At 45.0% G+C, this 23392-nt stretch overlaps 1 protein-coding gene across 1 annotated transcript in view; it reads left to right on the top strand.

Moving 5' to 3' along the window:
- The window catches only part of LOC128693824 (uncharacterized), a 398273-nt gene that overhangs the window by 357145 nt on the left and 17736 nt on the right, over positions 1–23392 (top strand). Inside the window, exon 6 of the mRNA XM_070090779.1 lies at positions 7332–7588. Coding sequence (XP_069946880.1) covers positions 7332–7588 — 257 coding nt within the window. The remainder of the gene's footprint in view (positions 1–7331; positions 7589–23392) is intronic.

Genomic DNA, 23392 nt, shown 5'->3' with positions numbered 1-23392 from the left:
AACCTCTCAGTATAACGTTCTGGGATACGTGAGCCATATAGGTACAATGGATTATTAGGGACGATAGAACGTCTAGTGAAATTAATTTGGTGTGCTTTAGTACGAGAAAACTTAAACCCATGAGTAGTGGCCCAAATGGAAACAGGTTGACCACATGCTGGAGAGAAACTGCAATGAGGTGGTAGCGCCTGCACAAAGTTATCAACATAGAGTGATAACTAAATATTAGATGGAAGAATAGATACCAGATCTTTATACCAAGGGGACACCTTCAGCTTGGACAGAGTCCGGGGAAAGCATATTATTAACCCGAACATATTCCATCACCTTGCAAGCTGTACTGGTAAGAGGAACAGGACGATAGTGGGAGGCATCATGTCCCGTAGTACCCGGTTTACAGAAAAGGAGAACAGTGGCAGATTTCCACAACTGGGGAAGAACTGCTTTTGACCAAATAAGATTAAAGAGTCCTAAGAGGACTGCAAGGGCTGACTGATGTAAATGCCGTCAGGCCCAGCTGCTGATGGTCGGCAACCGGAGAGTGCTGTCTCCAATTCCAGAAGTGTAAAAGGCACATTATAAGACTCTTCTCTGATAGAAGAAAATTCTAAGGGCTCAAACTCTCTGGCAGACTTGGAGGAAAGACACGGTAAAAGGGTGGAAACATCGGAGGTGTTTCCTTACACCGGTTGTCTATGTTCCCCATCAGTAAAATGGGTACCTGGGTGTTAGTCGACTGGTGTGGGTCGCATCCTGGGACAAAACTGACCTAATTTGCCCAAAATGCTCTGCATAACAAGCGGCTTTCTATATAGTAGTATGTCATTGATGTCAGCTAGACCTGTATACCTTGTACATGTACTTGTAGTAAATAAAGATATATTATTATTATTACAGATGGAGCCCTTGAGAGATATAGACATTTCGGTGGCAACATCAAGAGGGTTTGCTATAGCGACACCGGAAACCCGAAGAACAGGAGCCGGGTCGGGAGAGTATTTGCCACTTGGTTTCTGTACTTTTTTCCAGGCTGCACTCATAGAGGAAGCCGAAGTGACGGTATAAACACAATCCCGCCAGCAAGTGCGGGAGTCGCTCTGTGGTTCTTTTGTACCGATATCTGCCCCACTGAGCACGTTTCAAACGTACTGCCCGAGCACAAGCAGGAGACCACCAAGGCACGCACCTTTGAGAATGCCTGCCCGAGGTTTGGGGTATAAAATGTGAAGCTGGGGTTAAAACTGAGGTCGAGAAGAGGTGTAACAGCTCATCAATAGAGGACAAAGAAGGATCCTCACTGAAAGCAGTTTGACACGATTAAAGGTCCCAGTTCGCTCGGTCAAATTGCCAGCGTGGGCTGCGAGGAGGAGGTGAATACGAATGAAAAAGTTGATTGAAAAATTATCATTGTCACGAGAGTCTTGGACGACAGACCAGGTAAAGTCTAGTGCAGCTGAGGAAGAGCAAACCGAGAGGTCGATGCAAGAGAGAGAATGAGTACAAAGATCAAAATGGGTGGGAGTACCTGTATTTAAAACATAGAAGGAGGAAAGAAGTGAGAAAAGCATCCAACTGAATGCAGCGAGTCACAGTGAGCACCCCCCCCCCTACTTACCAGAGGAAATGGTGAGCATTAAAACCGCCAACAGAAGGGGTGGCGGTAAGGAAGAAACCAGAAATGCAACATCTGGGATAGATAATGCCCGAGAGGGAGAGAGATACAAAGAACAGATGGTATACCACTTATTCAAGTGGGTGCCAGCTGCAGTGTAATGCAACGAAGTATGACGAAAGAGTTGATGGTATGGAATACTGGAATGTATAAGAAGTGCACTTTCATTAAAGGTTCCATCAGGAAAAGGATCCAATGACTATAATAAAACATAGCCTGAGGTGGAACGGATAACAGCGGAGCTTAATTTGGGTTATTGTAAACAAACACAAACAGGGGATAACTGGGAGAGCAACACCTGAAGCTCACCCCGGTTACTTCTGAGGCCTCTGATATTCCGCTGTAAATAAGCCATGAGTAAATAAGCGAGTAGAAAGATACAATAAATTTTAGGGTAGAGTTATCTACGGACTAGAAGGGTTAGAAGAGTCCACATGTGGAGGCAGTGGAAAACGAACAAGTGGCAAAGTGTTCGAACACTGAAGAAAGAAGTTGTGCAGATGGAGAAGAGTGAAGTGGCAGGAGGTGAATCGGTGTCCATCATTGGTTTAGTCTCCGCAATGTAGCTTCAGTTGTTTCATAGGACAAGGACGTTGTATGTGAGATGATATTGGAGATGGAAGAAGGAGGGTGAGTAAAGATCAGGGTGATGACAGAATTAACCAATGTAGGGGAACATGAGAGGTTAGAGGTAACATGAGGAGCTTCGGAGGGGAGAGGAGAGGAAAAAACTTGGGATGGGACAGGAGAGGAAGGTTGTGTACAAGGGGGAGGATGGACCTCCAGACTCGCAACAGAACGAGTAAAAGGCAAAGATCTAGGTACTGAGACGGAAATGAAATATTTACCCTCTGGGGAATTGTTGGACTTTGAAGAAGTAGAGAGGTGAAGGGAAGGAGCTGTTGTGCGAGGTCTTGTAGGCATAGAAGCTTGCATGTGAGATGAAGATTGGAGAACAGTAGGAGGTGATGAGGTAGGGACCTCAGAGTCCAGGATTACAAAAGAGTTAGACACAGAAGTGACTGTGGAAGGTGTGACCATGGGGAAGACCGTGGGAATTGGGACCCCAGAGGTTGGGGGTCTCTTAGTTGTAGATGAATGGTTCAAAGAACCGACATGTTAAATTAGACGCATGTGCAACTCTTAAGCTGCTTCTCCGCTCCTATGTCGTATTCTATTCAAGATTGATGGACTGACCACATCGACTCAAGGCTGAGGGACTGATTACCTCATTCTCCTCCTGTTCTTCAAGTTTATCCTTTGTATGGACTGATGAAGCCACTGTGTGGCGAAACGTTTCCTCATTAAGGATACCCAAGAGTTGCACATGTGTCTAATTTAACAATGGGTCTCTTAGTAACACGAGAATAAGAAATACGGGGAAGTCTTCCCTGGAGGCCTAGATGAGAAGGTGTCATGGCATAAGTAAAGCCTTCTGTCTCCTTGAGACAATGGATATCACATTCATTCAAGTAAACCTTGCAATGACGAGTATAAGATGGATGAGCTTCTTGACAATTAAGGCAGGAGGGAAGTAAACCACAAGATGTATTGGTATGGTCATCAGCACCACAGACTGGGCATTCAGCCATGGAGCTGCAGTATTTTGCCGGATGGCCAAAACGCCAACAATTTCTACACTGTTGTGGTGTAGGGGTCACCTGTCGGACTTGCAAATGGTGTCCTGCAAACCAATAGTCAATGTAAACTGGTAGTCAAAAGTTAAGTAAGCTACATTGCAGGGATAGCTTCTCCACCCGCAGGCAGGCAGTACATACGTGTCTACTTTAAGGATCAGGAGGCCTTGGAGCTCAAGCTGTTCCAGAATGTCACAACCACACGTCTGGAAATTATGTTGAACAATGGTATGTGGTACAATGACAGTACCACTGCAAGAATTGAGAGAATGATGTTTTTCTGTTGTTACAGGAATGGCATCTATGGTTGTAAGGAGAGAGCGCTCGTAAGCTTGGCTAGCATTCTGTACTGTGACGATGCGTGCACCACTCTTGAGAACATGAAACGGAATATTACAACTAACGTGGCGTAAGAGCGCCTTGCTGATACTATGATCAGAAAGATATTCTAAAGAAGATGTCGGTTGTACAGTGAAAAAAAAATTTCGTCCATTGTGTTCTATGATGCGTAGTATGTAAAGGAAGTGATTGTAGTGTTGGTCTTTTCTGAGTACAATGGGAGGCAGTCGAAATAGTGTCATCAGAAGAAGGTTGTGGTAGTTTAGATACAGGACCAGAGATGGTCCGTTTTGAGGTGGGCATGCGATCTGAAAACCGTTGCACCACATGGGGAGAGGCCAGAAGCGTAGTCAAAAATATGCAGAGGTCAGAGGTGTCAGAGGAGTCAAGCTGTCCTCTGCATCTGGAGTGTGCAACAAAATGTCACTCGCAGAAGATACAGGGGCTGTGGAAAGGTCCGAAGAATGGTCCGGTAACGAGGGTGCTGCTATAGGAAGGGGCCCAGGAGGAGAAGGTACATGGACTTAGGACCCCATGGTTAGGACTCTCTTCTTAAGAAAGAAAAGGGGGGGGGGCGTGGAGGGGCAGCTCCCAGGGCGTAAGGACCGCAAATCTCCCCTTCCGTACCCAAGAGGACAACCTCAGTGCAGCTGGTAGTGCAGATGCAGCATGAAACCCGTGCCATACCCTACCCTTCAAGCCAGAAAACCAGTAATCCGGGATAGCAACCTCACATCTACGGAGCCACCTCGGTGGACAAAAGGGAGGGCAGTCGGAAACTCCCCACAAAGCATACCTCCTTCGGCCACCACCTCCTGGAATCCGACAGGCAGCCTCCAGAGATACACCAGTCACCTGAAAGACACCCGAAGCCTCCCTTTCCCCGGGAGACTGGAAGGGGATCGGGATCTCTAGATGATCCAGATTCCACGGCAAACTACACTACCACCAAGGACCTCAACGGAATTAGATGGACCCTGAAACCTCTTCTCAGGTCTAGGAACTACAAAGGCTATGGGAAGAACCTCAAAGGTAGGACAGTAGAGGGATGGGGATGAGGAGGAAATGGAAAGGGGGAATTGAGGGGTAATTAGGTTCAGTCTGAGGAAGAAGGCCAATAGTCTCTTCACCGTGCCAAGGAGACCCCCGTGAAGAAGATAGTAATGATAGGAACTATGTTGAGTTAGGCATAAGAATCAACAACTGGGCGTCTACACTGCAAACTGAATTGTTGGTCATCCTACTAGTGCAAAAGTTAACTTATGACGCTGAGCTTGACTATGATTATAGATTCTATGTCATCACTGAAATTTCCTGGCTCACATAGTGACTAACAATATGCTCTTTGAAGAAGCCAGATATAGATACCCCAAGACACCGAGAAAACGGAATTAATGAAAAATTTTTATGGATTCCGTCACACACTAAATTACGTCTTCATAATAAAGTTGATAAGTTAGTCATAGAAAGTACACTGAATAGAACTTTGGTATGTCTGTGTCTAGCATTAGGAATATTAAGAGAAAAGTAAATAATGAAACAATGTTATAGGAATACAGTTAGAAGCCTGAGTAGAAGCCCGAGAATGCAGATGTAATATACAAAGACTTCGTGAAAGCCTTTGACAAGTGTGACCATGGTGTAATAGTGCACAAAATACGCGATAAAGGAATACCAGGAAAAGTCGGTAGATGGATCTATAATTTCGTAACAAATAGAACACAAAGAGTAGTAGTCAACAGAGTAAAGTCTGAGGTGGCTACGGTGAAAAGCTCTGTTCCACAAGGCACAGTAATCGCTCTCATCTTGTTCCTCATCCTCATATCGGACATAGACAGGGATATAAGCCACAGTGCAGTGTCTTCCTTTGCAGATGACATCCGAATTTGCATGACAGTGTCCTCCATTGAAGACACTGCAAGACTCCAGGCGGACATCAACCAATTCTTTAAATGGGCTGCAGAAAACAATATGAAGTTCAATGATGAGAAACTCCAATTACTCCGATATGGAAAACGTGGGAAATTAAAATTTCATCGGAGTAAAAACAAATTCCAACCACACAACAGAGCGAAAAACTAATGCCAAAGACCTGGGAGTGATCATGTCAGAGGATCTCACCTTCAAGGACCGTAACACTGTCAATCGCATCTGCTAGAAAGATGACTAGATGGATAATAAGAACCTTCAAAACCAGGGATGTAAAGCCCATGATGACACTCTTCAGGTCGCTTGTTCTATCTTGGCTGGAATATTGCTGCACACTAACAGCACCTTTCAAGGCAGGTGAAATTGTTGACCTAGAAAATGTACGGAGAGCCTTTACAGCACGCATAACTGCGATAAATCACCTCAATTACTGGGAGCGCTTGAAGTTCCTAAACCTGTATTCCCTAGAACACAGGAGGGAGAGATATATGATTATATACACCTGGAAAATCCTAGAGGGACTAGTACCCAACTTGCACACGAAAATCACTCCCTACGAAAGCAAAAGACTCGGCAGACGATGCAACATCCCCCCAGTGAAAAGCAGGGGTGTCACTAGCACGATAAGAGACAACACAATAAGTGTCAGGGGCCCAAGACTGTTCAACTGCCTCCCAGCATACATCAGGGGGATTACTAATAGACCCCTGGCTATCTTCAAGCAGGCACTGGATAGGTACCTGAAGTCAGTACCTGACCAGCCGGGTTGTGGCTCGTACGTTGAATTACGTGCGGCCAGCAGTAACAGCCTGCTTGATGAGGCCCTGATCCACCATGAGACCTGGTCACAGACCGGGCCGCGGGGTCGTTGACCCCTGGAACTGTCTCCAGGTATAGATCTATAACTTAGTTTAACATGAACGTAGATAAGTATTACCTGGAGAGGGTTTCGGGGGTCAATGTCTCCGCGGCTCGGTCTGAGACCAGGCCTCATGGTGGATAAGGGTCTGATCAACCAGGCTGTTACTGCTGGCCGCACGTAAGCTGACGTAAGAACCACAGCCCGGTTGGTCAGGTATTGACTTTAGGTGCCTGTCCAGTGCCTTCTTGAAGACACTGTGAACAGACTGATGTTGTAGTGGCCAGGTTTAGGTTTGGTTACCGCTACTTCTGGTAGTTTGGCAGACACACAAATGGTGATCAAACTAAATGCAAATTATTTAGCCAGCCCTTTGGCCACTATCTTGAACACTTAATTGTCCACTTACTAAGACATATAGAGACAGTATAATTACATAGGTGATATGACAAGGTGTCTTATTAATGAAAATAAGATACCAGACATATATTAGGCAAATTTCCTAAATCTGCTTGCAATAGATAAGTGAACTGTTGCTATAAATCCATATATACTTTGGTAACCCTTTTAGGGCCTAGTTCCTAGGTCTTTTGTGTATTCCTAATGCTTTTACACTACCGTCCACAAGATGAATATTGGGTGCACAGCAAATTAGCCACTTCGGTGGCAAAATCTGAAAAAAAAATCTAAATCTAGCTTAGCACAAGTGATCACAAATAATATTACCTGCAAGGAAGAAGGTGAACTGTTGCCAACATAGTGTTGGTACTAGTACTAGTGTTGCATCAAGGTAGATGTAGCAACAGTAGCGTTACCAGCTAGCAATAATAGCCCCATCATCCTCTGTATTTACACCCGCTGTCAACCACTAGCCCTTAACCTCACCTTCTTTCAGTGGGTCACATGAACATCGATCTGGACCAGCTGGAGAAGCTGCAGCTGCAGGATGTGCTGAGGCAACTGGAGTGGGTATCCCCGGGTGGCAGATGGAGTCCCACACAGGAGGCAGACGACCCCTGTCTGCCACGACACAAGGTGGCGGTCGTGCTGCCTTACAGAGACCGTCTGCACCACCTGGTCATCCTGCTGAGCTGGCTACACCCTGTCCTCAGACGCCAGCAGCTGGAATACACCATCTATGTCGCTGAGCAGGTCAGTAGCAACTCGGTGAATATCCTCAGCTTGAAAATCCCAATGTTTTGTTTCGGCAACGTTTCGCTCTTTGCAGAACTCAAAAGATCAGTCAAAACAGTTCCTGGTGAACCTTGTTGCGGTGGTTTAGAAAACCGACAAGCTGAATGAGAGAGACTTGTGCAAAAGTGTCTCAATTCTTCAATTTGTTGTGGTTCATACACTGGACTGTGGGCGGCGGGTACTAGCAGGTTAATCGAACAGGTTCGAATCCCGGCAAGGCTACTCTTCTGTAAGCAAAATTACAGAGCGTCCAGTCAGGCCAGTTTCTCTAGCCTGAGCTGCGAAACTGGAAAGTTCGCCTGCCAGAGCAGCTATAAAAAAAAAGTAGAGGGAGGTTTGAGCTTGCTACCACCTGCAGCTCACAAGACTGCCATCCCCACGAGCCCCTTTGGGGCGGGGCAGATGGTAGACCAGTGGCCTAGCTTCTCCCTACGAGCCCCGTGAGGGCGGGGACTGTGGCTAGGCCTGGGGACACTTGGTCCCAAAGATGAGGGGGTACTTGTACCTCCTCCCATGGGAGACTTAGGTCTCGAGATACTCCCCAGATAGGGAGCCAAGGCCGGGTCACCACTACTTGGAAAAGACCCGGGCCGGGAGAATACCGGCGAATAAAAAAAAAAACGGGTAGAGAGAGAGAGAGAAACACCGACAATGGCTCATAACGAGTTCTCTCATAGATAGAACTCAGTGTGTGTTGATCATCCTGAGGCTAGTGCGAGACTGACCTCCAGACCTCTGTGTAGGTATAAGGTCAACCATCCTGACACTCAACCCCTCACCTTGATTGGTTAACGTTTACAAGTGGTAGTTATCAGCGGATATATTGCGGGAGCCCCGTCACCTGTGCCGTCAAGCTAGCGGGCTTTTGCTTGATTATGCATGGTATGTAGGATGTGTGGTGCACACAAAATAAAGGTGATGTGCTCGGTGCACGCCGCAAGTTCTAACCTCAATGGCATCATTTAGCTCAAGAAGTGGAGGCTTGATCCTCAGTTTGGTACTCGCACTAGGCACACTACCTATCTACCAGCCTACTTACCTACCTTGCTGCCTACCTACCTTGCTTCCTACCTACCTACCTTGCTGCCTACCTACCTTGCTGCCTACGTACCTTGCTACCTACCTACCTTGCTTTTCTACCTACCTTGCTTTTCTACCTACCTACCTTGCTGCCTACCTACCTACCTTGCTTCTTACCTACCCTGCTACCTACCTACCTAGCTTCCTACCTACCCTGCTACCTACCTACCTTGCTTCCTACCTACCCTGCTACCTACCTTGCTTCCTACCTACCCTGCTACTTACCTACCTTGCTTCCTACCTACCCTGCTACTTACCTACCTTGCTTCCTACCTACCCTGCTACCTACCTTGCTACCTACCTACCCTGCTACCTACCTTGCTACCTACCTACCCTGCTACCTACCTTGCTACCTACCTACCCTGCTACCTACCTACCTTGCTTCCTACCTACCCTGCTACCTACCTACCTTGCTACCTACCTACCTTGTTACCTACCTTGCTACCTACCTACCTTGCTACCTACATACCTTGCTACCTACATACATTGCTACCTACCTACCTACCTTGCTACCTACCTACCTACCCTGCTACCTACCTACCTTGCTACCTACCTACCTTGCTACCTACATACCCTGCTACCTACCTACCCTGCTACCTACCTACCTTGCTACCTACCTACCCTGCTACCTACCTTGCTACCTACCTACCCTGCTACCTACCTACCTTGCTTCCTACCTACCCTGCTACCTACCTACCTTGCTACCTACCTACCTTGTTACCTACCTTGCTACCTACCTACCTTGCTACCTACATACCTTGCTACCTACATACCTTGCTACCTACCTACCTACCTTGCTACCTACCTACCTACCCTGCTACCTACCTACCTTGCTACCTACCTACCTTGCTACCTACATACCCTGCTACCTACCTACCCTGCTACCTACCTACCTTGCTACCTACCTACCCTGCTACCTACCTACCTTGCTACCTACCTACCCTGCTACCTACCTACCCTGCTACATACCTACCCTGCTACATACCTACCCTGTTACATACCTACCCTGCTACATACCTACCCTGCTACATACCTACTCTGCTACCTACCTACCCTGCTACATACCTACCCTGCTACATACCTACCCTGCTACCTACCTACCCTGCTACATACCTACCCTGCTACACACCTACCCTGCTACATACCTACCCTGCTACATACCTACCCTGCTACATACCTACCCTGCTACCTACTTACCCTGCTACCTACCCTGCTACATACCTACCCTGCTACCTACCTACCCTGCTACATACCTACCCTGCTACATACCTACCCTGCTACATACCTACCCTGCTACATACCTACCCTGCTACACACCTACCCTGCTACACACCTACCCTGCTACCTACCTACCCTGCTACATACCTACCCTGCTACATACCTACCCTGCTACACACCTACCCTGCTACACACCTACCCTGCTACATACCTACCCTGCTACACACCTACCCTGCTACATACCTACCCTGCTACATACCTACTCTGCTACCTACCTACCCTGCTACATACCTACCCTGCTACATACCTACCCTGCTACATACCTACCCTGCTACATACCTACCCTGCTACCTACCTACCCTGCTACATACCTACCCTGCTACACACCTACCCTGCTACACACCTACCCTGCTACACACCTACCCTGCTACATACCTACCCTGCTACATACTTACCCTGCTACCTACCCTGCTACATACCTACCCTGCTACCTACCTACCCTGCTACATACCTACCCTGCTACATACCTACCCTGCTACATACCTACCTTGGTACATACCTACCCTGCTACACACCTACCCTGCTACATACCTACCCTGCTACCTACCTACCCTGCTACACACCTACCCTGCTACATACCTACCCTGCTACATACCTACCCTGCTACATACCTACCCTGCTACCTACCTACCCTGCTACATACCTACCCTGCTACCTACCTACCCTGCTACCTACCTACCCTGCTACCTACCTACCCTGCTACCTACCTACCCTGCTACCTACCTACCCTGCTACCTACCTACCTCCTGATGTACCATAATTCTTTAAGGAAAATCCAGTTCATGATGCAATTTGAATCTTCAGCAAAAAAATAAAAAACTAAGTAAAATATTAAGAAATGAAAAATATTAAGCGTACTTAAGGTAGAGAAGACTGACGATAACGACATAAAAGAGGATTTGAACATGAATGGTACACAGTACAGACAAGATGAAGACTTAGGCATGTGCAACAACTGAATATCTTCATTTGTAGACGTTTCGCCCTCCAGTGGCTTTATCAGTATAATACAAGGACGGTCTTCACATTATGCCCTTGTATTGATAAAGCCACTGGAGGGCGAAACAACTATAAATGAAAATACCCAGATGTTTCACATGTGTCTAATTCTTCATACGGAAGGAGAAGTACTGCAGCAGGCCTACTGGCCCATGCTAGGCACGTCTAATTCACACACACCCATACCCATCCATATACCTGCTTCAGTGACGCTACCCGAGAGTTTGTTCCACTCGTCTACAACACTCTTACTTTCCTATAACCTCTCTAAATCTAAATTTCACCACCAACATGAATCCATTGCTGCGAACACAATAATAAGACTGTAGGGCGGAACCTGACCTTCAGTTACTTGTTTCTGTAATGATTTGACAACACTAATAATAATAATACTATTATTAAAACCTGCAGTCTCCTCCCAGCTGCCGTTCGTTCATCTTTACCTGATTAAGTTACGTTTGGTTAGATAATCGTTTACTAATCTATATGGCTCACAAAATCTTATTAACACGATTGCCAACAAATCACAGAACGGGTGAGACTCGAACCCATGGCAGGGTTCTGACCAGCACTAGTGAATTATTGCCGGATGTCGACACAAGTGGAAATAAACAAATAATGATCTATCTATAAGTAGTATAATGAGTGACAAGGATATATATGTGCAGTGACATAGTGAACTAAATTGTAGATAAGAGTATCTTAATTATCCCCCAGTATAGCGTACAATATATAGTGTAGATATGGGAATATCTTACAAGCAACTGGCACTAGCGAACTATTGCCAGAGGTCCAGTGAAGTGTTAATAACGGATGAGTAATTACTATAGTCACAAGAGATAAAACGAGTGGTGGTAGCATTGAGGTGCAGGGAATCACAGCATACATAAATTGATCATACAACCGTTACCTCTACTAAACAGGAAATAAACTTTTCCATATAAGTGTAGGGGAAAGTTAGCGTAGGCCTAGCTGCTGCGTAAATAATAAAACAATGATCCCAGTATAGCGCAGTGAAAAGTGTATTTTGAAAGAATACAGTGTATATCCTTGAGATAACAGTGTACAGCACTACATAAAAGGAAATTAATAATAATAATAATAAAAATAATAGTGAAGTGTGGCAGTGTGGGTAAGTCTTGCCCTCACACCCACCCTACACCCACCACCCACCCTACACCACCACCCACCCTACACCCACCACCCACCCTACACCACCACCCACCCTACACCCACCCAACACCCACCACCCACCCTACACCACCACCCACATACTGTAAACTTGGTTCGTATAAATACATCTTGCATATTACTGGCACCAGCAAGAGAAAGGTAAAGTGGAAATCAGTTTTCTTCCGTGGCATACAGTGTAGTAGGATACAGACAGGATGTCAGCACAGCATATCTGTGGGACATGTAAAAAAATCCTTGGAAGGAAATCCAGAATCACATGCAACCTATGCTCTTCCAAACACCATATCTCTTGTACTAGACTAAATACAGCCTCAAAAAATGACCTGGAACTAGCAAGGTGCTTCTGGTTGTGCAATAAAGATGTAGAACTTTGGGCAGGTATCAGAAAGGTACTAAGGAGAGTTTACCTGGACCTGGAGTTTACCTGGAGAGAGTTCCGGGGGTCAACGCCCCCGCGGCCCGGTCTGTGACCAGGCCTCCTGGTGGATCAGAGCCTGATCAACCAGGCTGTAACTGCTGGCTGCACGCAAACCAACGTACGAGCCACAGCCCGGCTGGTCAGGAACCGACTTTAGGTGCTTGTCCAGTGCCAGCTTGAAGACTGCCAGGGGTCTGTTGGTAATCCCCCTTATGTATGCTGGGAGGCAGTTGAACAGTCTCGGGCCCCTGACACTTATTGTATGGTCTCTTAACGTGCTAGTGACACCCCTGCTTTTCATTGGGGGGATGTTGCATCGTCTGCCAAGTCTTTTGCTTTCGTAGTGGGTGATTTTCGTGTGCAAGTTCGGTACTAGTCCCTCTAGGATTTTCCAGGTGTATATAATAATGTATCTCTCCCGCCTGCGTTCCAGGGAATACAGGTTCAGGAACCTCAAGCACTCCCAGTAATTGAGGTGTTTTATCTCCGTTATGCGCGCCGTGAAGGTTCTCTGTACATTTTCTAGGTGAGCAATTTCACCTGCCTTGAAAGGTGCTGTTAGTGTGCAGCAATATTCCAGCCTAGATAGAACAAGTGAACTGAAGAGTGTCATCATGGGCTTGGCATCCCTCGTTTTGAAGGTTCTCATTATCCATCCTGTCATTTTTCTAGCAGATGCGATCGATACAATGTTATGGTCCTTGAAGGTGAGATCCTCCGACATGATCACTCCCAGGTCTTTGACGTTGGTGTTTCACTCTATTTTGTGGCCAGAATTTGTTTTGTACTCTGATGAAGATTTAATTTCCTCATGTTTACCATATCTGAGTAATTGAAATTTCTCATCGTTGAACTTCATATTGTTTTCTGCAGCCCACTGAAAGATTTGGTTGATGTCCTCCTGGAGCCTTGCAGTGTCTGCAATGGAAGACACTGTCATGCAGATTCGGGCGTCATCTGCAAAGAAAGACACGGTGCTGTGGCTGACATCCTTGTTTATGTCAGATATGAGGATGAGGAACAAGATGGGAGCGAGTACTGTGCCTTGTGGAACAGAGCTTTTCACCGTGCCTGCCTCGGACTTTACTCTGTTGACTACTACTCTCTGTGTTCTGTTAGTGAGGAAATTATAGATCCATCGACCGACTTTTCCTGTTATTCCTTTAGCACGCATTTTGTGCGCTATTACGCCATGGTCACACTTGTCGAAGGCTTTTGCAAAGTCTGTATATATTACATCTGCATTCTTTTTGTCTTCTAGTGCATCTAGGACCTTGTCGTAGTGATCCAATAGTTGAGACAGACAGGAGCGACCTGTTCTAAACCCATGTTGCCCTGGGTTGTGTAACTGATGGGTTTTTAGATGGGTGGTGATCTTGCTTCTTAGGACCCTTTCAAAGATTTTTATGATATGGGATGTTAGTGCTATCGGTCTGTAGTTCTTTGCTGTTGTTTTACTGCCCCCTTTGTGGAGTGGGGCTATGTGTTGTTTTTAGTAACTGTGGGACGACCCCCATGTCCATGCTCCCTCTCCATAGGATGGTAAAGGCTCGTGAAAGGGGCTTCTTGCAGTTCTTGATGAACACGGAGTTCCATGAGTCTGGCCCTGGGGCAGAGTGCATGGGCATGTCATTTATCGCCTGTTCGAAGTCATTTGGCGTCAGGATAACATCAGATAGGCTTGTGTTAACCAAATTCTGTGGCTCTCTCATAAAAAATTCATTTTGATCTTCGACTCTCAGTCTGGTTAGTGGCTTGCTAAAAACTGAGTCATATTGGGACTTGAGTAGCTCACTCATTTCCTTGCTGTCATCTGTGTAGGACCCATCTTGTTTAAGTAAGGGCCCAATACTGGACGTTGTTCTCGACTTTGATTTGGAATAGGAGAAGAAATACTTTGGGTTTCTTTCGATTTCATTTATGGCTTTTAGTTCTTCCCGCGATTCCTGACTCCTATAAGATTCCTTTAGCTTAAGTTCGATGTTTGCTATTTCTCTGACCAGTGTCTCCCTACGCATTTCAGATAGATTGACCTCTTTTAGCCGCTCTGTTATTCTTTTCCGTCGCTTGTAAAGAGAGCGCCTGTCTCTTTCTATTTTACATCTACTCCTCCTTTTTCTTAGAGGAATAAGTCTTGTGCATACATCGAGTGCCACCAAGTTAATCTGTTCTAGGCATAAGTTGGGGTCTGTGTTGCTTAGTATATCTTCCCAGCTTATATCGGTTAGGACTTGGTTTACTTGGTCCCACTTTATGTTTTTGTTATTGAAGTTGAATTTGGTGAATGCTCCCTCGTGACTAATCTCATTTTGTCGGTCTGGGGCTCTGCGCATACATGTCTGAACCTCAATTATGTTGTGATCTGAGTATATTGTTTTTGATATGGTGACATTTCTTTTCAGATCATCATTGTTAGTGAAGATGAGGTCTAGTGTATTCTCCATTCTAGTAGGCTCTATTATTTGCTGGTTTAAATTGAATTTTGCGCAGAGATTTAAAAGCTCGTGTGAGTGTGAGTTTTCATCAGAGCTGCCTCCTGGTGTTATTACTGCAACAATATTATTTGCTATATTCCTCCATTTTAGGTGCCTTAAGTTGAAGTCCCCCAGGAGCAAGATGTTGGGTGCAGGAGCTGGAAGATTTTCCAGACAGTGGTCAATTTTTAACAGCTGTTCCTGGAATTGCTGGGATGTTGCATCCGGAGGCTTGTAGACTACCACAATGACTAGGTTTTGGTTCTCGACCTTTACTGCTAAAACTTCCACTACATCATTTGAGGCATTAAGCAGTTCTGTGCAAACAAGTGACTCTGCAATGTACAGGCCAACCCCCCCCCCCTTTTGCCTGTTCACTCTGTCACATCTGTATAGGTTGTAACCTGGGATCCATATTTCGTTGTCTAAGTGATCCTTTATGTGGGTCTCAGTGAAAGTCGCGAACATTGCCTTTGCCTCTGCAAGCAGTCCACGGATGAAAGGTATTTTGTTGTTTGTTGCTGGCTTTAGACCCTGTATATTTGCAAAGAAGAATGTCATTGGACTGGTGGTATTGTTGGTCAAGAAAACAAAGATGACCTCTTGGATAGTATACCAAAAATATATAAAACATGGGAGCAAGAGATAGTGTATCAAAAAATGCAGAATGCCCATACCGCAACAGATGACTCGAAACTATCTAATCACCCACAGTGCTAAACCAGACCCATCCCCCAGTCATAGCACTAATACCCACAGTGCTCGTGCTGTCCCAGGCTCAGCCCCCAGCCCGTGCTGACTCAGACCCAGCCCCCAGCCTTACTGCCAGCCCAGACTCTACTAGGGACCCTACCACAACCACCACTAAAACCGTAAATATACAACCATCATTGCACAAGACCGTGGCCCACAGTACAGATGTTGGAGAGGAGTCTCCTCCTTCTTCCTCTACTGAGGAAAGTAGATGGAATCCAGGATGGGGTGGCCCTGGCTTGGATACTGAGGATTATAGTGCAGTCCCAGAACCTGCAGAAATAGACAACACACCTCCCAACAATTCTCAACCAAAGGTGAATTTGTGCAAATATTATGCTTGGGGCATCTGTAAGCATGAAATATCAGGAAAAAAAATGGGACATGCAACTTTGAGCATCCCAAAAAATGTACCGACCTCCTGTCTAAAGGAGTGTGTCGTTCTTCTACCTGTACTTTCTTTCACCCAAAAATGTGCCACTCCTCGGTCCTCCAGAAGCAGTGTTACAACATCGACTGCCCTGCATACCATCTAAAAGGGACCAGGAGGCACAGACCCCACAAGACAAACAATAGTAGCTACGACAACCCAACTCCAGGTGATTTTTTAGTGGCAGGAAACGGAAAAAGAAAATGGAAGGAAATAACAAAAATAGTCCACCACCTTAGAGCCTTGTTGGACTGGAGGCGCAGCCAGTGGCTACCCATGGCCCTCCAGAATTACAACTACTGATGCCAATAACAAAATCCCCCCAACAAACACAGAATACAACCTCGTTCATATTTGCTAATATACAGGGCCTTAAGCCATCCACCAATAACAAAATACCTTTTATCAGTGGACTTCTAGAGGAGTCTAATGCAGTGTTTGCAGCCTTCACAGAGACTCACACAAAAGATCACTTTGACAGTGAAATATGGATAAGTGGTTACAACCTTTTTAGATGCGACAGAATTAACAGGCAACAAGGGGGGGGTTGGCCTGTATGTCAAAGAGTCCCTCATCTGCACGGAGTTGCTGAACACCACAAATGAGGTAGTTGAAGTTCTATCAATAAAGATCGAGAACCAAAACCTAGTTATTGTGGTTGTATATAAGCCACCAGATGCAACCTCAACAGTTCAAGGAACAGCTACTGAAAACCTTCCAGCTCCATTCCCAAACATCTTACTGCTTGGTGATTTCAACCTAAGGCATACAAAATGGAAGAATGTAGCAAATAATGTTATAGCTGAAACAATCCCTGGAGGTAGCGCAGATGAAAGGTCACACACACACGAGCCAAGTCTCTGCAAAAAACACACCTTAAGCCAGCAGATAGTGGAGCCAACAAGACTAGAAAACATACTCGACCTTATCTTCACAAATAATGAGGACCTGATAAGAGACATAAGAATATCAAAAACAACTAATTCCGATCACAACCTAATCGAAGTCCAGATGTACATGCATAGGGGTCCTGATCAGCAGAATGCATGTACCCGTGAAGGTGTCTTCACAAAATACAACTTCAACAACAAGAACATCAACTGGGACCAGGTAAACCATGTCCTAAACGAAACATGTTGGGAAGATATCTTAAATGACATGGATCCAAACCAGTGCCTTGAAAGGATCAACTTCCTGGCAGCTGAAGCATGTTCTAGGCATATTCCCCTAAGAAAGAAGAAGAGCAGGAGTAAACTGGAGAGAGAAAGACACTCTCTACAGAAGACGACGAAGAGTCACTGAGCTCCTCGGGAGTGCTAGAATATCTGATACACGAAAGGAGGCGCTAACCAGGGAAGTGGAAACTATCGAACTTAAGTTAAATGACTCTTACAGGAACCAGGAGCAGCTTAAATCTATTAGTGAAATTGAAAGAAATTCAAAATATTTCTTTTCATATGCCAAAAACAAGGCAAATACCACATCTAGTATCGGGCCCTTACTCAGACAGGATGGGACTTACACAGATGACAACAAGGGAATGAGTGAAATATTGAAATCCCAGTATGACTCTGTGTTTAGTGAACCACTAATCGGTCTGAGGATCGACGACCCAAATGATTTCTTCATGAATGAGCCTCAAAACTCCATAAATGTATGCCAGATTTCCGACATTACCCTAACTCCGATAGATTTCGAAAAAGCCATTGACAACATGCCCATGCACTTAGCCCCAGGCCCAGACTCGTGGAACTCTGTTTTCATTAAGAACTGCAAGAAACCCCTCTCGCGTGCCCTAAGTACACTATGGAGGAGGAGCTTGGACATGGGTGAAATTCCACAGTCACTTAAAACAACGGATATAGCCCCACTCCATAAAGGTGGCAGCAAAACATTAGCTAAGAACTATAGACCAATAGCTCTGACGTCCCACATAAAAATATTTGAAAGAGTGCTAAGAAGCAGGATTGCAAATCACCTGGATTCCCAAAATCTGCACAATCCAGGCCAACATGGGTTCAGGGCAGGTCGCTCCTGCCTCTCACAACTACTAGATCACTATGATATGGCCTTGGATGCACTGGAAGAAAATCAGAATGCAGATGTAATATACACAGACTTTGCAAAAGCATTTGACAAATGCGATCATGGCGTAATAGCCCATAAAATACGTGCTAAAGGAATAACTGGGAAAGTGGGGAGATGGATCTTCAACTTTCTAACAAATCGAACACAGAGAAGTGGTCAACAGAGTTAAATCGGAGGCTGCCATAGTGAAGAGCTCTGTTCCACAAGGCACAGTACTCGCCCCCATCTTATTCCTTATCCTCATATCAGACATAAACAGAGATATACATCACAGCACCGTATCATCCTTTGCGGATGATATTAGGATCTGCATGAGGCTGTCATCTGCTGAGGACGCGGTTAACCTCCAAGAAGATATAAACAAAGTTTTCCAGTGGGCAACGGTAAACAATATGATGTTCAATGAGGACAAATTCCAACTACTCCGTTATGGAAAACTGGAGGAGATAATAACTAGAACAGAGTATACTACAGACTCTGGCCATACAATAGAGCGGAAAAATAATGTAAGGGACCTGGGAGTAGTAATGTCTGAGGATCTCACTTTCAAGGATCACAACAGTGCCACGATCGCACGTGCAAAGAAAATGATAGGATGGATAATGAGAACGTCCAAAACGAGAGATGCCAAGCCAATGATGATCCTTTTCAAATCACTTGTTTTCTCTAGGCTGGAATACTGCTGTACATTAACGTCTCCATTCAAAGCAGGTGAAACCGCAGATCTAGAGAGTGTACAGAGATCCTTTACTGCACGTATAAGTTCTGTCAAGCACCTTAACTACTGGGAACGCTTGGAAGCACTTGACTTGTACTCGTTGGAACGCAGGAGGGAGAGATATATCATAATCTACACTTGGAAAATCTTGGAAGGAATGGTCCCGAATCTGCACACAGAAATCACTCCCTACGAAAGTAAAAGACTGGGCAGGCGATGCAAAATGACCCCAATAAAAAGTAGGGGCGCCATTGGTACACTAAGGGAAAACACCATAAGTGTCCGGGGCCCAAGACTGTTCAACAGCCTCCCATCAAGCATTAGGGGAATTGCCAATAAACCCCTGGCTGCCTTCAAGAGAGAGCTGGACAGATACCTAAAGTCAGTGCCGGATCAGCCTGGCTGTGACTCGTACGTTGGACTGCGTGCGGCCAGCAGTAACAGCCTAGTTGATCAGGCCCTGATCCATCGGGAGGCCTGGTCATGGACCGGGCCGCGGGGGCGTTGATCCCCGGAATAACCTCCAGGTAACCTCCAGAATAGTCCTAGACTCGCAGGTCGGTGCGCAGCCCACTGGACCAGCTGGCTCTAATAGGGTTCATCTAATTAGGTATATCTCCAAACACTATAGAAAGGTTAGCATGGGCCACCACTGTGACCACAAATGCAGGTTTTTACACACGAGTCCCACACCAGCGTGGCTGTGTCATGCTCTAGCTCAAGTCCCTTCAAAACCGCCAGCCATGACTCACGAAATCGTAATAACACAACTGCAAAGAAATCACAGAACTGGTGGGGCAGCTGGCCCAGTGGTTAACACACTGGCCTGGGAGCTTCAGGACTCCCCGGCCGTGGGTTCAAACCCCGTCCATTTTGTGATTTAACTTTTATTTATATATAATTAACCGACGATAAGGTAATAAAACAAATGGATGACATACACCTGGCAGAGCGGGACACATCGTCTTCCCTCGAACGTTCATTATCCGAACGAAAAAGAAATTGGTGTATGGGCTGGTACACCAAATAACATCACTAATAACCACAAGATGCTAATAACCACAAAGAGTTCCAACAATAGAGCTTCTCACATTTAAATATTTATCAGACCATTTTCAGATCTGTATCTTCAGCTTGACATGAACCTCCACAGTTACTTGCCAACATTAATCAAATTATTATTACACTCAAAACTAAGTGATAAAATATTAACCTAAACCTTTAACAGCTTTTATAAGAAGTATAGCTGCTGATCTGATTTACGACGTTTAAAATCTATTGACTATATGAGACAGCCTGAATTTCACCTGTTCACCACCTGTTAAAAATAATTTAATCTCAAACAGATTTAAGTAAACTTTCAGTGTTTATACACGAAGATATATACAAATATATTGCCCAAGAGATGACAGATTACTGAGGTCAGAACAGCACAAAATTAATTACTAATGTTGCTACAACATTAGATGATTAAGACAAGTGAAACAGTTGGATATCTTTATTGTTGGAACGTTTCGTCTTCAAATACAGAGGCAGCAGGTTTAGTAGTGAAATGAAGATATAATCAGTCCATCAATATTGGAGAAACAGTATTTGAGGTCGTCAGTCCCTCAGCCTGGAGAAGAGTTTAGCTCGATGGTCTGGAACGATATCGTTCCAGACAATGGTCGTGTCCAGACAAAGGTTGACTGATTACATCATCTTCATTTCACTACTACACCACCTCCCTCTATATATAACTGAAGAAGCCTGTTGTGTAGGTGAAACCATTAAACAGTAAAGATACCCGACTGTTGCACATGTTTCTTAATCATCAACCTGTTGATATTATATACCACATTAATGCACATGAAGGTAGCATAAGCTCCGCCCAACCCGCCACCAGACACCACCAAGCAGCTCTCTACCAAACCTCACCCTCACTGCTACTCAGGAACCTTCCCGAGATCACGTTTACCTGCCTGAATCTTCCACATCCCTCCCAGGAGCTGTATAATCCTCCGGGTTTAGCGCTTCCCCTTGATTATAATAATAATACATTATTATAATCAAAGAAACCGCTAAACCGACAAGGGTCATGCAATTGTTCATTTACAATGACCTAGGTCCCAGGACCATGCTGAGTATTCTATCAAGCTATTTGTCGTTATTAATTACTTTTACTGCTAATTAAAGGTAATAATTATAATTATTCCTGTAAATAATTATGGGTGTGAAGCATGGGTTTTAAACATTGCAGCGGGGAAGAGGCTAGACGCAGTGGAAATGTGTTTTGAGGGCGAAAGTTTGGTGTAACTAATACACAGCATTCTTAGGTTGGAAATATGGTGGTAATGGGGTTACCAAAAGTATTATTCAGAGAGCAGAGGAGAGGTTGTTGAGGTGGTTTGGACATGTTGAGATAATGGAACAAAAGAGGAAGACTAAAAGAGTAAATATATCTGGGGGGAGGGAAAGAAGGGTAGGGGTCGTCCTGGGAGAGGCCAAAGGGGATGAAGGAGGTTTTGAGTGCTTGAGGCTTGGACATCCAACAAGCATGTATATGTGTGCTAAAGCAGTGATCTGACTTGCTGTTAGTACCAGCAAGGTAGCATTTATAGAGGGATTCGGGAAAAACCGGTTATCCGGACTTGAGTTCTGAAGGTGGGTGGTAGAGTGCTGCACTCTGAAGGAGGTGTCTGCGTGTTGTGACCCGGAAGATCAACTGAACTGTGATGTTAGCACGCTGCTGGTAAGACATGCATCGAGTGAATAACGGTGAATGTGTTTTGGTCTGGTGGTGTCACTTTGGTGGGAGACGCAGCTCTCAATTATCAAATACCTTTATTAATAATAATAAAAGTATCACATATTATATATTTATTATTAATAATTATTATATATATAATCTTTACAGTCTTGCCATTCAAATGGGAAGATCTGATGTTAATGAGTGGATCCTGATCCAAGGAACTAGAGCTACAATTCCCTTCCTTGGATGAAACCTCGTTATCCCCTCATTCTCCTGGAATTCTTTAAGCCTTACGGATTTAGCCCTTCCCTATAATTAATAAAATAGTTACCGTCATAATATTCATGGGGAAAGCGTTGTACCCGTAGGGGTTATGCAGCATTTGGGGTGCAGGAGGGAATCATGTTTAATCCAAGGAAGGGGACGGATGCTTCAGTTCCGTAAATTAAGAAACCTTCACTACCATTATGGTACAGTGAAGAAAAAAAATGAAAAATGGACCTGTGACGGGAGGAGGGGGAGAAGGGGAGGAGAGAGGAGGGGGAAAGGGAGGGGGAGGAGAGAAGCGGTGAGAGGTAATTAGCTGGTCGAGTGCTCCATTAAATGTCACCTCCTCCCCTCCCACCCTGGGATCACCCCTCCAACCCGGGGCCCATCCCTTCCTTCACTCCTCCCTTCCACCCCCTCCAACCCTGGGATAACGCCTTCCCTCACTCCTCTCACCCTGGGATTACCGTGGTTACAATACGATATATACTGCTTGTGGAGTCTAGTACACCAAACGGAGAGTAGAATGAAATTAGCTCTGAGGCACCCACACCACCGTATGTCTTCGGATCACGGCACAACACCTAGCTCTGCTGGGTACGTGATCTTTGTAGGATTGGGTGGTCCTGTGGGTTAAAGCGTCGTGTGATTTTCGCTTATCATGAGGCGAGCCAAAAACAACACGGGTTCGCGCCTTCGGCTAGTCGTACTGTTCTTGTTGAGATATATATATATATATAATATATATATATATATATATATATATATATATATATATATATATAATATATGTGTGTGTATATATATATATATGTGTGTGTGTGTGTGTGTGTGTGTGTGTGTGTGTGTGTGTGTGTATATATGTGTGTATATATATGTGTGAAGGTTTATAAACTAAAAGAGGAGGCAGTTAGGGTAAGATATAAACAGCTATTGGAGGATAGATGGGCTAATGAGAGCATAGGCAATGGGGTCGAGGAGGTATGGGGTAGGTTTAAAAATGTAGTGTTAGAGTGTTCAGCAGAAGTTTGTGGTTACAGGAAAGTGGGTGCGGGAGGGAAGAGGAGCGATTGGTGGAATGATGATGTGAAGAGAGTAGTAAGGGAGAAAAAGTTAGCTTATGAGAAGTTTTTACAAAGTAGAAGTGATGCAAGGAGGGAAGAGTATATGGAGAAAAAGAGAGAGGTTAAGAGAGTGGTGAAGCAGTGTAAAAAGAGAGCAAATGAGAGAGTGGGTGAGATGTTATCAACAAATTTTGTTGAAAAGAAGAAAAAGTTTTGGAGTGAGATTAACAAGTTAAGAAAGCCTAGAGAACAAATGGATTTGTCAGTT

Source organism: Cherax quadricarinatus, chromosome 33, assembly GCF_038502225.1.
Source record: "Cherax quadricarinatus isolate ZL_2023a chromosome 33, ASM3850222v1, whole genome shotgun sequence".
In the NCBI taxonomy this organism is placed as follows: Eukaryota; Metazoa; Arthropoda; class Malacostraca; order Decapoda; family Parastacidae; genus Cherax; species Cherax quadricarinatus.
Note: the sequence above shows the minus strand (reverse complement) of the source record. Positions and strands in the feature narration are given on the sequence as shown.